Source organism: Maylandia zebra, linkage group LG14 (assembly GCF_041146795.1).
Source record: "Maylandia zebra isolate NMK-2024a linkage group LG14, Mzebra_GT3a, whole genome shotgun sequence".
Lineage (NCBI taxonomy): Eukaryota > Metazoa > Chordata > Actinopteri > Cichliformes > Cichlidae > Maylandia > Maylandia zebra.
This window is the reverse complement of record NC_135180.1, coordinates 6360378-6377293: the sequence shown is the minus strand read 5'-3', so window position 1 is coordinate 6377293 and position 16916 is coordinate 6360378. Positions and strand designations below refer to the sequence as shown.

General features: G+C 40.5%; 1 protein-coding gene across 3 annotated transcripts in view; it reads left to right on the top strand.

Annotated features, from left to right (window-relative positions):
- ecel1 (endothelin converting enzyme-like 1) overlaps positions 1 to 16916 on the top strand; it is a 55804-nt gene that overhangs the window by 14009 nt on the left and 24879 nt on the right. For all 3 annotated transcript variants that reach the window (XM_024804810.2, XM_076892154.1, XM_076892155.1), the window contains one exon: positions 689 to 813. In XM_024804810.2, coding sequence (XP_024660578.1) covers positions 689 to 813 — 125 coding nt within the window. The remainder of the gene's footprint in view (positions 1 to 688; positions 814 to 16916) is intronic.

Below are 16916 nucleotides of genomic sequence, written 5' to 3'. Positions count from 1 at the left end.
CTTAAATTTATTAACAATGTTTCACCATGTTTGAAACATTAGTCAGTGTTTAAAGCACTTGGTTGGAGCAATACTTTATTGCTGTACTTTTACTGTACATTCATGATGGATGCTTGATCGCATTTGACAGTTATACTTCATTTGAAAGAAACTGTTTACAGATAGAGAAGCATTTTCATCTTAGCTTCACTACCTGCACCAGAAGGCCCAGATTCCCTTTGAAATTCCACCTTGTTTGCTTGGTACTGCTCAGTCTGGAGCTTGCTGAACTGGGCGTCAGTTTGGTCAGCTTGGAAATGTTCAGTAACCACCAAAATACATTTCATTGCAATGTTGACCCTGTGCTAACTTGCATATGACAAATAAAACTGAAAACTGAAAACAGTCACCAAGCAACTTCTTTTCTTCTTTTTGCCTAAACCTAAATATTTACCATTAACCATTTACCTACAGCATATATCCAGTTACCAGTATAGGTTCTAAGAATAGGAACAAATTATTTAGATGGTTGTTTAGGTTGACTGGACTGAGTGGCTGACACAGGCCTACTTTGATTTTGAATAGCAATAGTCCCGTAGATCATACTATGTATTTATGCATAGTATGATCCATTTATCCAATTTTTTGTCTCTTAAAAGGTTAAACTGTATGATTACATACAATCTAAACCACCCTCTTGTTATTGCAGCTTCATTGGAAACGTTTGCTGGACAGAATTTTCCATGACAACTTTTCAGAAGATGAAGAGATCGTGGTGCTCGCCACCGATTACATGCAGAAAGTCTCTGAAATCATCAAGACCACTTCGAAGAGGTAAAGAAATCAGAGGCATTGGTGCAGGGTGAAGGTTGAGCGTGTGGAGCAGGTAGAGAAAGATGAAGGTGCTGAAATGTATGGAAAATCAATGAGATTAGACGCATGCATTTTAGAAGTGGTACTTTGAGAGTATGAGTAAGCGTTTTAGTTTGAGGTAGTTCTAAGTGTGTGTGTATATGTGTGTGTGTGTGCGTGCGTGCGTGCGTGCGTGCGTGCGTGTGTGTGTGTGTGTGTGTGTGTGTGTGTGTGGGTTGCCTTTATTTGAGTGTTGTCACTATAGTTTGGGCTACAATGCAGTGTCACAAGGTGTATGGATTGGTTTTTGAGTGCTGCTGTGCATGTATTTGTGTACACATTAATGTGTGTGTGTGTGTGTGTGTGTGTGTGTGTGTGTGTGTGTGTGTGTGTGTGTGTGTGTGTGTGTGTGTGTGTGTGTGGAGAGTCACTGTTGAGTGAACTTCCAGTTCTACTGCAGCTGATTATTATTGATCTACCCCCACACCTTTCTACCTCCTGCAGTCTCAGACAGACGCAGACGCACATGGATGGACACAAACACACATAAGCACACACACACACACATATATATATATACAGAAACACACACTCTTTCCTTTCCCTTCTTCTTCCTGACAGACTCCAGGGGAGGCCTTAGAGGGCTGCTGTACGTCAGGATGTGTGTTACAGCCACTGACAGCTCGCCAATAGTCTCTGTGCTCTACACAAATACACAACAGCTCCCAGCCCTCATGCACAGCTGAATGGCTGGATGACTGGCGGGTGGATTACTTGATTGTCATTTATGTCTGATACAGGATGCATGTCTGTCTGTCCAGCAACATAAATGTCTGAGTAAGTGGCAACGTAACTTACTCAGACATTTTGGTAATTTAATGACTCACCACTTCATGAAGTTGCGAGGACATTCAGTGCTGCTCCTTTATTACCACTGTTCACTGTTTCAGATTTACAAACTTTGTGACATTGTATTGTGAAACCTTTGATTGATTTTGTGCAAGTCATGGGCTTCACGCTGGTGTAATATTGATCAGTCTCACACAAGATTTGTAATCAATTGAAAAGTCAGACTGTAACATGTCTACTTTATTAGAGGTCATGGAGTGACATTGAAATAGTAACAAAAGTCAGCATTTCCACAGGGGTTGTGTTGGTCACAATGTCATATTGTCATATTGTCATACTATTCATGAAGCTCACAGATCATAATGTGCAATATTGACACTATGGTGGAAATGACTGATTGCTTTTGTTTTCTCAATTACGTCCCACTCAGTGTAGGTTTATTACCCAATTAATAGATTTTCTTTGCTTGTTAATCGGAATGAGAACAATACAATTCAGCATGAGTGTTTTTCAAAGTGAAGACCAAATTTCCTACAAGCCACACTTTGAATATCTGAGTAATTCCTCTGAATAACAGAGAGCTTGATCTAGTTGACTGTCCAGCTTTACGTAGATCTGAATTTCTCTGTCACACAAAGCTTTTTAGTTCTAGTCTGTATTAAGGCTCATTTGCTAATGATTGTGTGATTTGTCATTAAAAAAAAGAAATGCTGAAATAACTGACTGTGGTACAGTTTCAACCCACCCAGCTTTGTTACCTTCAACAGAAAACTTTTGCCCCCTGGAAGAATTTATAACAGATCTTAGGATATATTACATAAAAAATTCAACACAAAGTGCAACTCTACAAACAAGTAATTAGCTATCTGACATCCTGCAGCTTGGTATAATTATTAAAGTTTGCAATTACAAATCAGAATTGGTATGTATAAGGGGAATTAACCAATGCAAATTTGTCAGAATGTTATATGATGTTATAATGCCTAAAAGAACTGCTAGTGTTAGTATAGTTACTGAATAATAGTTATTCTTCAGTGACTTCAGCTCTTTAAGTGTTTTTAAACAGCAATATATACCAATCACTCATTTTACTGTAATCTGAAAAAATCACATTTTAATATTCAGACTGTACAGAACATTCTGGACACACCCGGCTGAAGGTACAGATGAAGCGCAGATGTTTGACAGATGGCAACTGCCTACATTAAACAGACTGAAAGGAAAGCCTGAGTTTCACTGTGAGCTTTGTATCACTCAGCACTGGTGATTTTTCAGTGGGCTAAAGCAGTCAGTTAGACGAGTGATGAAACATTTCTCCCACTGAAAACGTGACATCCAGATGAACAGAATCAACTTCCTGGGATTTCCTTACTTGGATGATTGAGCACGTATCAAGACATTTTGCTTCACTTTGGCAAGGACTGCCTAAAGCTGGTACATGAGTATGAGCATACGGCATGTAAGACGGCAGACTATAGCTACCACCTGAGATCCAGTCTCAGATGCAGACAGTGTGGGATTGCTCCTAAAAGTCTACACTGAGATCATCTGTCAAGGGCCACCAAGCTAACAAAGTCCTCCAGAAGGCACAGAGTCAGCTGCTAAATGAGCAGGTGAGACTAACTAATTTCTCGATTGATCAGGTGATGTGTTCAATTGAAAGAGGAACAGATCCATCAAAGACTTATATTACTCTTCAACAGGTGCTCAAATTTACCAGGAAGGGTCATTTAGCACAGAAGGAAAAGTGTAAGACCGGGCAGGATCTAGCTGTTGGGCACCAGAAACATCAGCATAGAGTAGAGAGTTTCCTTAACAACAAGCCACAGGGGTAGTGGACAAGTGGGTGAAGAATTTGTCTGACAGCAACTCACTCAGGTAGAGAAAGACATTATTCCTAAGGGGTCGAACTTTGCTCTCATGTAGAGGCAAATATGCTAGTAGAACTGATCACAGCCACAGAATCAAATATAACAAATAACAACACTGTAGATGCAGATACGAATGTTAAAGTAGAGCGATGGCGACAACTGCAACTGTGGATGAAAGCTTTAGCCTGTCCCAGTTATACAAAGCCTCCAGTGTCCAATATCAGCATCAAGAAGGCACTCACATCACACCAAAACATGGGTGCGCCATGGGTTCCCCAGTATCACACATTGTGGTTAACAGTATATGGAGACAGTGGGGAAAAGGCTCTGTTACCCCACCGAGTGATCGGTTCAGGTATGTTGATGGCACCTGGGTAACAATCAAATCTATGGATTGGGTGTACCACAATTCAAGGTTCACATTAACTTATGAGCAAACACATCAAGTTCACCACAGAAGATATGAAAAATGACAGGCTAGCATTCTTGGACTGTGAAATTTCCATCGGTAATGGGGGACAAACTCAACCTGTAAGATAATGCATTGCATAAACATCAGTATTTACCGTTTAACTCTCACCATCCACTGGAACACAACTGTGTGTCATCAGGACACAAACACCATCCCCACAGACACAGCAGCCATATTAAAAAAGGCCCTGAATTCATGTAGCTAATCCAGCTAAACATTTATCAAAGCTGCGAAGGCACCTAAAGTATGCTCCAGGCAACCCAGAAGAGAATAAGGACAATTGCTGTCTAGGCAAAAACCACTGGTGATCCCTTATGTGTCAGGTGTACAGCTGAGACACTTTTTTTTTTAAAACACTGCATCTCGGTGGCTTTCAAACCCCAAAACACACTGCGCCAAAATTTGGTCCACCTCAAGGATCGAGTCCCCTGGGACAAACAGAGTTGCCTGGAGGATGGCCGTGAATTATACATCAGGGAACCCATACAACCTCTGGGAGCTACAGAAGAGCTACCACAGTGGGCTGGGACTCTGTGGTCTATTTAAACCTCCAGGCCAGTGGCCACTTGTTTAATAATGAGCATGTGCACATCCTGGAGGGGAAGGAACACTGGTTTAAATGAGGAGTCAAGGAGGCCATTTATGTGAAAATAGAATGACCATTCCTGAATCGAAGAAGATCTTACACCATGTTACATTGCTGTGATTGCAGCCATTCCCTAACTCTGTGAGAACAATACTTATGCCCATGGATGGTCGTGACAATTTACATATTAATGATCATGAAGCTGAGCTCACAGCTAATCGTATCCATTATGCAACTGCACCATTTATGAGGCTGGGGAAACCTGCAGCCAGCTGAGGCTGAGTGATGAAATGTTTAACATACCGAAAGCACTACGTCCTGATGAACAGAATCAACTTTCTGGGGTCAGTGTGCTAATGTTTTCCTGTTTTTCACAGCAAAATACAACCATCATTTAAACAAAAATGCAAGTTTGTTTTATTTTGGGGACTTCTTCAATGTAACAGCTACAGAAGAAATCTTCTGATAAGTGATTATCACAGAAGAATTTTACTCAATTCCTAAAGAGTATTTTGGGATCTCCCACTGCATCCAGACATTAGTGTTCTGACATGCACCTAGGTCGGGTGATTTCTAGACAAGTACAAACACCATGATGTATTTTTTGCTAGACTGTGCTGCAAAAGCGTAGTGTAGCTTGAGGTAAGACACAGAGTAGAAAAGATGAATGATTGCTGGGCATTTTTTAAATGCTTTTACTTAAGTTATTGCTGGCTTTTAATTCCCTTTTCATCCATTTTAAAGGATTTAAATAAAGGTGATTGTTCACTTTTGTGTTATCCCTGCTTACTTTCATTAGCTTCTACGAATGACAGGATGTGTTGCTGTGATTTAGTCCAAGTGCCATCAGTGAAAGCATCTCCTCCATATCACATTTTGTCAATTCATCTGTTTTTGCTCCACTTTTTAAACAGGTTCTTTCCTATTATTTCACAAAGTCTTCTCTTTGTGAAATAATCACAAGACTGTAAGCTTTATATCTTTAAGGGATTCCTAACCCTTACCATTACCATTGCCACCATCACATCCATTAGCACCACCAATTCATGTCTCTTCGGGTTGCAGACTCCAGGTTTGATGCTCTGTCTCTTCCCTTGTTGTTTACCAATCTTCTCTTGTAGTGGTACGTCCATCTATCCCCCCGATGGCTTTAGTAACAGATTCTGCACAATGTATCAAGCATCCTCTCCTTCTGTCTTTTGTTCTCTCCACCAGTGACTATCTGACAGCCTGTGTTTTCTCTCTTTTATCACTCATGCACGCAGTCAGCTATAACAATCGGCAGATATAGGCTTTAGTGTGGAGCTGCACACCTTATACTCAATACATGCAGTAGTTATCCCGGTAAACCTGCCTGCAGTTCATCCTCTGCTTGTTAAACTGACTGGTGTTTGGGAACACTGTGTGTAAAGGGACCCATTATGCTCATTTCTTACTGTAGCTTTTTTATTCTCGAACCACATTTGAGAAGCATGGTTCACAGTTCAAAAAAATACTATTTTACGTTACACTGGCTTGTATGTGGCCCGTCAGTATACCCGCTGTCTGACAAGAAGTTTTAGCTCCTCTTTTCTTTAAACTCAGCCTAATACCTAAACCTACTCAGTAACACTGATTTTAAAATGGGGGCATCGTGGTGATATAGTGGTAGCACTACTGCCTCAGTGCTAACCACTCTGGCACCTTCTCACAGCAAAAAGGTCCTGGGATCGAAACTACCTACTGGCTGATTGCTTTCTGTGTGGAGTTTGTATGTTCTCCCTGTATGGTAGATGGGATAGGCTCCAGCCATCCAACAACCCTGAACTGGATAAGAAGAAAAAGAGAGAATCTGAAATGTTAACTTTTCAGTTCCATTTGTACGCGTGAAAAGAAATTTTGATATGCTGTTCTCACTTTGCCACAAAGGAGAAACAACCTTCAGATTCAAAGCAGTCTGAACTGCTTCCATTTAAAACCAAAGATTAAAACCTCTCACACATGTGGCCTAGCCCTAGATGACACGCTCACTCCAGTCCTCCACCTCACCACAAGTGCCATTTATTAGACTGCATTGAAGTCAAACTAATATTTCTAAACTGTACTAGTTAATTTTGCCCATTTTGCACACTGATGACCTTTAAAACACTGCAGTCTGTTTCTGATAGGGAAATAGATGTTAGATAAGCATAAAACCTATGAAATAAATATGTATCAATGGGAATTATTCAACTAACTTGGGTTTGTTTTTGTTTTTTAGACATTTGACTTACGAAGGTTTTCGGTTTTAAATAAAAAGCAATAGTAAGATTTCCTAAATCAATCAAACTTTATTGTAACTAGGCAGTTTAGCGTTGCTCTTTCACTGAGTTTTATGCTTGATTGCAGCCAATATTTATATTTCATTTGAAAGGTAAAAGCTTCAGTCTCAGATGAAGCAACGTTTTTATCTGTCCAGTAAGTTTAGTGTACCCTATTTAAAAAAACAAATCCTTTTTTTAAATTAATTTCATTAATTTCATTTAATACAATAGCATGGAGCTGCAGATGGACTCAAATATCATAGAGCCATCCTGACGAATTGTCAAAGTTATTGTCACAGATTTTAGAACACCTATTTGAGCATTTATTGACGGGTTTTAACTAAAAGTATAAAGAGAAGTGTGACGCAATATCCCATATATATATTTCCTTAAACGTAAACGTTTTTCTGTATTTGCGTCATGATACTGGCTTACAAAAGATTTTACTCTTTCCATTCGTAATAGTTATTTCATATATTCTTTTCTTTTCTTGGCAGATATAGCCTTCCTTGCACCAACAGTGGTAAAAATTTGAACTCTTCCGTTTCCCCCTCTCCCTCATTGTGTCAGATATTCTTCTTGTTTCTTCTCCCTCAACAAACTTGTTTCTTTCTCCCAACTCTCGTCATCTTTCTCCATCTCCTCCTCTCTCACTGTATCTGTCTATCCCACAGCTCAGTTTCAATCCATCAACACCTCTCGCTCTCTTTTCTCTCCATCTGCACGTCATCCATGGTCCTCGAATGATCCTACCTGTACCACCAAGTCTCTCACTATCTTTCTTTCTTTCTTGTCATCTTCCTCCCACCTTCAGTCCATCTCAGGTTCTGTCTCACAGGAAATTCATTATTAGGTTTTAAACAAAGGTGGATGGTGAGCTATTCGATTTCTTGAGGGATGTTGCTCATTAGCATAACTTATGAAGACTTGCTTCCACATCAAGAGGTCTTTCCAGTTTTGCACACATGCTTCAAAATAAAAATTACCGATAACATGAAGGTGAAGCTAAACTTCCAATAATTCAATTCAATTCAATTGAATTTTATTTATATAACGCCAAATCACAACAAAAGTCGCCTCAAGGCGCTTTATATTGTACAGTAGATACAGAGAAAAACCCAACAATCAGATGACCCCCTATGAGCAAGCACTTTGGCGACAGTGAGAAGGAAAAACTCCCTTTTAACAGGAAGAAACCGCCGGCAGAACCAGGCTCAGGGAGGGGCGGGGCCATCTGCTGCAACCGGTTGGGGTGATACCAGTGATGTCACAATAACCAAAGGTGCCTATTAACCAATTAATATAGGAGTCATCGTCCTTGCTAGCAGAGCTATGTAGGTTTACCTTAAATACGCATATTAGCATGTTTTGCAAAATACTATCATAAGAAAACAGCGCTGCTTGACATTGCAAACTGAATACTTCTAAATGATGGAATTTTAACATAAACTATCATACGGCTAGTTTACAGTGTTCTAGAGGAACTTTGTAATGTAATGTTATTAGCTGACCACTGCTAAGTGCTAAGTAACAGGCTAATAAAATGTCCTAATTTTATTCACCTTTCCCGCACAGTCTGTACCAGACAACATGTAATATTTTTGAGATACTTACATTAAATTTCCCATAAATTGATCCAAAAGGTACCAACTGTACTAAGGCTGTCGAGAGGCCCACTTCACTCTCTAGGAATTAACAGAAGCAAGGCCTCAGCTGTCTGGGTCAGCATGTTCCCAGTCAGAGTGACCCTAAATTAAAGCCTTAATAAAGTTGGATCAGCTGCATCATACAGAAGGGCCAGTCTATTCATTAGTGATGGGTCGGTCGCGAACGAAATGGCTCTTAGAGCCGGATCTTTGACGTGAACTAGGCGAGCCGGCTCCTTATCGCGAGCCGGGGTTTTTTTTTTTTTTTTTTCTCTCACCCTCTCTCTCTCGCACTTTTTTTCCGCTTCACTCAGCATGCGAGCCTTGTGCTTTACGCTGGGAAGAGGGGGGAGGGGCGGTAGTTACACTCAGTAGCACAGGAACAGAGCAGGAGGGAGAAAGAGAGCCAGGGACAACAGCGTAGAAAGGTATAGTTATCATCCACAACTATTTTCAGTTGCAGATGATAAAGGATGTTCAGTTCATGCTAGAAATGTGTTTTGGAGTTTGTATGTGCTTTTTGGTGTTTGTACGTGTTTTGTCTCTAGGGGCCACCGCATATATTTATATTAGAGATGGCACGATACCACTTTTTTATGTCCGATACCGATACCGATATCACAAATTTGGATATCTGCCGATACCGATATGAATCCGATATAGTGTGTTTTTTAATCAATAAAACGTTTTTTTTAATATGCATTTTGTATAAGTTTATACTCAAGTTTAAATAAATAACAACACTAAAGCTATTCTGTTATACCTGTATGTAAAAAATACACTGCACCCAAAATATTTCATAGTTCAGCAACACTGATCAATCTAATAAACTTAAACCTACTCCATCCTCCCTATTCTGGTATTTTAAAGAGTACTTAGCAGAAATATTAAGCAACCTAACTAATAGGGTTGCAAACTCCCAGCAAAAAAAAATAAGGAACCACCCTCCACCTCCTGATGCTTAATCGATGTAATCAAATTTAATTTGATGCAGGGGGAAAATGCACAGAAATAAATTATTTTTCAAGAATAATTAAATAGATTCAACATCTTTCTTCAACAGAATTGCAGACTGCACAGATGGTACCTTCCCAAAGGAAAAAGTACTATAGCTTACTAGGGTATATTAGACTTAATAGTTACTATGTACAGTAATGGACTTCTATATATCTTACATCAGATTAAAACTTTGGGTGTAAGAGTCAGATAATTATTTATTAAAAGCTCGACATTTTAAATGAGAATAAGAAAGAAAAGTATGTCTTTGTGCCCCCTTTTCCCTGTTCATGCCCTATCGGCCCCCCTGGCTAAACTTTGCTAGATCCGCCCCTGCACAGTTACCAGCCGTCAGCTACGTAGGAAAAGATCCTGGTTTAGAAAGTAATATTAAATAAATTCTAACAATAGCTTATCAAGCTTAAACGTGCTGCTGTTGTTCAGCTGCTGGTTTCCTCTTTCTGGTGAGAAGTGGGCCAAAAACAAAGAAGAGAGACGGACTCGCGACAGAAAAGCCAATCAGCTGATCGTTAAGCAGTTTCATGATTGAAGTAGCAGCAGGAGAGGGAGAGAGAGAGAGGCAGTCGCTCCATATATCGGTTGTTAAGCTTAACGTGGGAATGCTTTACAAACATTCAGAGATGAACTTACACAGTTGCTTTACTTCTCTCTGGGATAACTTCCTCGGAGATGAAATGCTGGTGAGGCTACAAATACACACAGCCGCTCTATCACGTGATGCATACTGCTGCAATGTGCTACGTTTATGAGCCGAGTTACGCCGTGTAGCAAGTTTTGTGAGGTGCTTTTTTGATATTTAATGGATCGGAATACATTTTTTATTTCTCGCCGATATCCGATCCAGTAATTTGGGTCAGTGTCAGACCGATACCGATACGTAATATCGGATCGGTCCATCTCTAATTTATATATAAACATATATAAATAAAACCACTTTTTTCTTTACATTAGTAATTCCTTTTGTGCATAATTTTATATTATTGTTAATAATAAATTAATTAAAGCAACTAAACAACCTGAAGAGCCGGTTCGTAGCCGAAAGAGCTGGCTCTTTTTAGTGAGCCGAACCGAAAGAGCCAGTTCTCTAAAAAGAGCCGGAAATCCCATCACTACTATTCATAGAGACCAAATAAACATGCTTTTTATTGCTGTTAATTCTGTGATTTTAACATGTCAGTGGTTGGGGACTGACTTGCTTTTGGAGCCAGCCTTAAGTGGCTGCTCCAGACAGAAACTGCAGTTTTTGGCACCTCTTTGTTGGCTACATTCTCAGGCAAGAGGGGTGCCTTTTATGTACAACACACATTTTCCACCTGCTTTCTGTGTGAAGTGCTTGATGCAAAAAAAAAAAGAAAAAAGTATAGACTAGTTCTGGATGTGTATTCTTTCTATCAGCATGTATTGACGCTATCCTACAAAATTAAGGTTAAGGTTTGCATGAACAGGGTGATTCCCATTGCAGAATTAGTGTTTCAGTCCATCTCAGAATTCAAATAAGTACCATAATGCATAATGTGGGAAAAGAAAACAGAAATATAACCTTTTTCATCGCAGTTGTAGTAAGAAACTTCTCCCTCCAAACATGTGTTTCCTGTCAACTACCACAGAGTGAAATAGGTTAGCTCCACACAGCAGGAGTAAGAGGTCATGGCGGAGGTGCTGGGCAGTTGTCATCATCCTGTAGAGCAGATGGAGGGCAGGTTTGGTTTCTCGCAAGGCCACTAATGGATCACTTAAAAAAACAGAAACTATTTTGTTCTCTACTGGATTCTATCACTTACTAACACACAGACACACACACAAAGGAAGAGCACAGGCTGACATTCATACAAATACAAAAAAACCCCAAGCAGGATAGTTTGGATTCTTGTTAAAGTCAAGGAACTGAAAAAAATACATTGAGAGGTGAAAAGGTCACAGGCGAAGAAGGAGATGGCACAGACAGGATGACAGGATGGCTGGTTAAAAATTAATGAGTCACCCTTTCTTCGTTTTAACACCCTGCTTTCTTTTTGTTCCTCGCTCTCTTCCTTCCATTTTATTCCTACTTTCTGTTTCCACCACTGCTTCTTTCCTTCATCAATTATTTTTTATCTCTGACTTTGATTCCTTTTCTTTTGCTTCATTTACTTCCAGACAGTTTCCTTTTTTATACTGTCTCCAAAGTTGTTGTTTTTTTAAGTTGCATCTGCCTGTCACTCTTTACCTTCCTTCCCAGGTGTTTCCATCTTGCATACTTCCTTTATTGCTCTTTTTCCCTTCCTCCTCTTTCACCTTAGTGGTTTCAGGTTGCTACTGACAGCTCTCACTCTCTCTTTTTTTTGTCCACTGCCAGTTTTGCAAGCCCTCCATCTTTACAGGCAGCTACAGCCAAGGTCCTTCTCTTTATTCTTCTTCTCTTCCATGTTCTCACATTCAAGTCTTTCTCATCATACAAATCTACTGACAAGAGCAATCACACTTGCATGTCTCCTCATCCTTCATCCACCCTTCTCTTCTTCTTCATACTCCCTCCATTGCATGTCTGTATGTGGTCCCCACGCACAGTGGCAACTGCAGCCAATCCCATTAGCCAGATGAGCAGGCCTCCAATGAAGGGGAAAGCATAATGACAACACCAGCGTCTCTCTCTCTCACACACACACACACTCCTCCCTTGCGGCTCCCTCTGTCTGCTCCGTCTGTTCATCTGTCACTCTTGAGGGCGTGTGTGTGGGAATCCGGTTTTGTTTGGGATGTGCAATTCGAAGGCGAGCGGGAGAATCTGTCATTTTTTTGTGCGTTTCAGCACACAGAAGTGGGGCAGCAGCAGTGGAGGGTTTACTTCCTGCTGGGTGGGATGCCATTAAAAATGTACAGTACGCTCAGTGTAGCCGTAAAGCATTTTGCGAATAAGTGGTTTACCAAACAGTAGATTTTATGGCGCTATAGCTTTCAGCAGGCATGATTTGAGTCCTAGCTTAGCTGAAATTTATGTGCAGTTAGGCTACACTCAGGTAATTTGGGTAAGTCCCCACTAAAAGGTATAAATATATGTGATTTGTTGTCTCTGTTGTGCTTTGGTTTTGCAACCTAAAGCCTTGTGCCCGAATCCCATTATTCCACTTTAATTTTATGATTTAACAAAATAATCAAACGCAAGACGTTTCTCCTGTCAGGCCAAAATTATAGTTTACCTCTAGTGAAGCCTGGAAGAGAGGTGGCCCTCCCTCCTCCATTACCGTCAGGGTCATTACCTGCAGTAATGCGCTGATGCAGTGCAAGGGGACAGTGTCTTTTCATCTCCCTAACTAGCCCCATTAAAATCCATTCAGCTAATGAGCCTTCACTCAGTCCTCTGGTGATTAAGACTTGATCTGTGCAGCGCTCTCACTGACACTGCTTTCATTTAACTCTGTGCAGTAATGGAATCGCAGCAAAGTACACACACATGTGCCTGTCAGTATGGATGAGGGTGCCGAAAACACTCTTATCAAGTGTTACATTTTACGTGTTTGAAAGAGTTTATTAATCATGTGATGCAATGTTTATAAAGTCTGAAGTTTTTATCTCGGGGGGGAAAGTTTGCTGATTTATGCTAAACATTAAATTCAACTTTAACCTTTAAAGTTTCTAAATGTGTTATTTTATGTCCCTGTCTTAATGTGAGAAAGACAGACATGATGTCCATTTTTTATACACAGCCTATGGCTACAATACTAAAATGTTGCTTAGTGCAGTAATATCAGTATTAGTATTTAGTATTTATTTATTTATTGTCATTGTCAAGAACAATGAAATTGCGTTTGGGGCTTCCATACAACCCAAAAAAAAAAAAAAAAGAAGAAAATAATAAATACCCCTTAAAACCCAAGTGTACATATTTAACCCAGTGTGACTCCAATGCAATAAGACAATCCTTAGCAATAATGTTCGTAGAAATTCAGACAAAGACCTGAGAAACATGACAAAATACAACAATGCAACCCATTCAATATTATTGTACTGTGAGATATGATATCAGATATGATAGTTATCTATTTAAGAAAGAGGGGGGGGGGGGGGGGGGGCAGGAGGGGGAAGAGAATAAAGATATGATGCACCAATGCAGACCAGTTCATTGCTATTAAGAAGTTGGATATGGTTATTGTCCGTGAGAGGGGGGCAGAGAGTTCAGGAGACTCACAGCCTGTGGATACAGGCTGTTGGCCAGTCTGGATGTTCTAATAATCTAATACTGATATTACTCATATAACCAATCTATGATTAGATTGGTTATAGAACCAACTGCTGTTACTTATGATAAAATAAAGTAATTTTTCTGATTAAAAAAAGTACTTTTACTTCAGTGCATTAAAGCAGACTTTCATTTTTAGGCACAGAGTAGGTGGTGTGGATAACAAACAACCTGCTAAGCTAACTAAGACGTTAAAATAAATGGTACTGACAGCATCTAATAGTTTCACACAACATGTAGTGAAGTAGAGGTAAAATTGGCACAACAGAAACACAAGTATAAGAAGTACAAGAACATTAAAACTTTATTTTAATAAAGTACTTGAATAAAGTACCAAGGTACATTACATGTTCTCACCTGATGGTCATGTAAGAGACAATGTAATTAACAGTACTCTAAACCAGTGGTGCCGGGTGGTGCATGTGTTATCCCATTCCTGCAACCTGAACATTCCCCTGGAAAGCAAACAGATACAACTGATATCTACACTAGCACATTAATTAAACTGTACCCTAAAAGTGTCTGTTCTTGTAAATATATGTTTTAGATTCTTTGAGAATTTAAAAAGTTTTTGTGTGATGGATGTGCCTCCCTTTGTTGTTTTTGTTTTGTTACCTACAAAACCTTTTCCAGAAGCCTCCTAAAACAAAATTATGAGCCTGTAAATGAGCAAACTTTAGATGCGAGTTTGGGTTTCAGTAACCGCACTTACTCTTAGAGATTACAGTCATTACTGTTCCTCAAAGATGCCTCGAGTAAAACAGCTCACGCATCGCTCCCACACAAACAGCAGAGACGCTGTACTTTTACTATTATCATATAGATGACTTCCACACATGTGGCTGCCCTGCTGGGCACCCTGTGCCAAACGCACACATACACACACACATACACACACATACACAGATACTCAAATGCATTTAAAAAAATAAACTCACACCTGTCCATGTTCAGTAATGTGGAACAAATATTTGACAACAAAACCAGCTAATGAAACAAAGAAGCCCCACCTGTAACTCGTGCTGATTAGATGATACCACCTGAGTCTCTCCTTTTTTGTTTTTTTTTACCCTCCCTCCCTCCACTTCCTGCCTTCCTCTTCCTTTTCCCGTCAATTAAATTCACTTCAGAAGTGCTTTGCTGGCAAGACCTCAGGGTGCTGTTGCCAAGGCGCTTTTGATTTAATATCTGTCACGCAAAGGGAATTTTTTTTTTATGTATAAAAATGAGGAAAACAACAACAATATGCCTCGAGGTTTGCATGGAGCTTCACAGTAGGAGGAGGGGGCATTTGTCCCCGCAGGGCAGAGTAGATGCTTGCTCCCAGTGGGGGCACGAGGACACACCAGCACTTCATCGAAGAAGACACAGCTTGAATACATAAATGAATGATCCATTTTCTTTCCTCCCGCTCGACATTTTCGTCACCCCTCTGCTGTGAGTCAGTCTGGATTGGAGGGAGTTGTTCTTTAACTGTTGGGCCCTCTTGACTCCTCACTATTCACTGCTCACTATTCTCTTCGATCACTGTCTCCCTCTTGTTTTCTCTCTGACTTTTCTGACTCTTAAATGGCTTTGAGGGCAGATGGAAAAACAGCAGTTTGGGCCAGATGGGACTAGATTACTGTTAGATATAGTGGATGTCACTTTACAAAGAGAACACAGGCGTAACTGTGCTAGAAAGCAATGCTATTTAGGTTTTGAAAGTAACACAGCCTTGTTCTTAGAAGTAAAAATCATTATTCAAAAGGAATATGAATACACTCTGGTATAGTTCAGGATTTTCACTGCTACCCGTTAACTAGCAGTTTTTAGTTAAAATTAGCTAATGTTAGGTAATTTGCTTAAAACTGACACAAGGGAGTATTTGACTTTTCTCTTTTTATGCTTTTGTTTTAGTATTTACCAGTATCCTATAAAATACAGTTCAGCTTGTTTGTGTTTGTCATCAAAAGTGTGTCATAGCAACAGGACTGAATTTGGTGGTAGTTATGTGACTGTAATGCTCTTTGGTATTTAAATGTTGTTTTAATAATGTCTCATTAGATCAGAATCAGAATCGTGTTTATTGGCCAAGTATATGTGCAGACACATACAGGGAATTTGGTTCCGGTAGATGGCGGCTCTCAAGCACAGCAATATAAACCACACACACACACACACACACACACACACACACACACACACACACACACACACACACGTGTCTATATACACACATTACACATGCATACACAAAGCTGTGTAAACCAACTATAAATAACTAATCTAAACTTGTATACATAAAATACAGAAATGAATGAGGTAGAATGAATACTACAGAATGTACATAAGGTGCAGCTGCAGTCTGGCAGTGGGAGCAGTGTGACAGGTCAACTGTTAAGAAGGGAGATGGCAAGGGGAAAGAAACTGTTCCTGTGTCGGGTGGTCCTGGTCTGCAGGCTTCTGTACCGTCTGCCAGAGGGCAGCAGATCAAAAAGTCTGTGTCCAGGGTGTGAGGGGTCTGTGATGATTTTCCCTGCCCGTTTCCTGGTTCTTGAGAGGTACAGATCCTGGATGGAGGGCAGGGGGGCGCCGATGATCCTTTCTGCTGCCCGTACAGTCCGCTGCAGTCTGCTCCTGTCCTGTTTAGTGGCTGCTCCATACCAGACTGTGATGGAGGAGCACAGGACAGACTCAATGACTGCAGTGTAGAACTGGATCAGCAGCTCCTGTGGAAGACGGTACTTCCCCAGTTGTCTCAGGAAGTACATCCTCTGCTGGGTCTTTTTGAGGATGGAGTTGATGTTGGTCTCCCACTTCAGGTCCTGGGAGATGGTTATACCCATGAACTTGAAGGTCTTCACAGTTGACACAGGGCTGTCTGATATGGTGAGGGGGAGCAGAGTTGAGGGATGTCTCCTGAAGTCCACTGTCATCTCTACAGTTTTAAGAGTGTTCAGCTCCAGATTGTGCTGACTGCACCAGAGTACCAGCCGCTCAACTTCCTGCCGGTATGCAGACTCATCACCATCCTGAATGAGGCCAATGACAGTGGTGTCATCTGCAAACTTTAGGAGTTTAACAGCCGAGTTCTTGGAGGTGCAGTCGTTAGTGTAGAGGGAGAACAGTAGTGGTGAGAGGACACATCCTTGAGGGGCACCAAT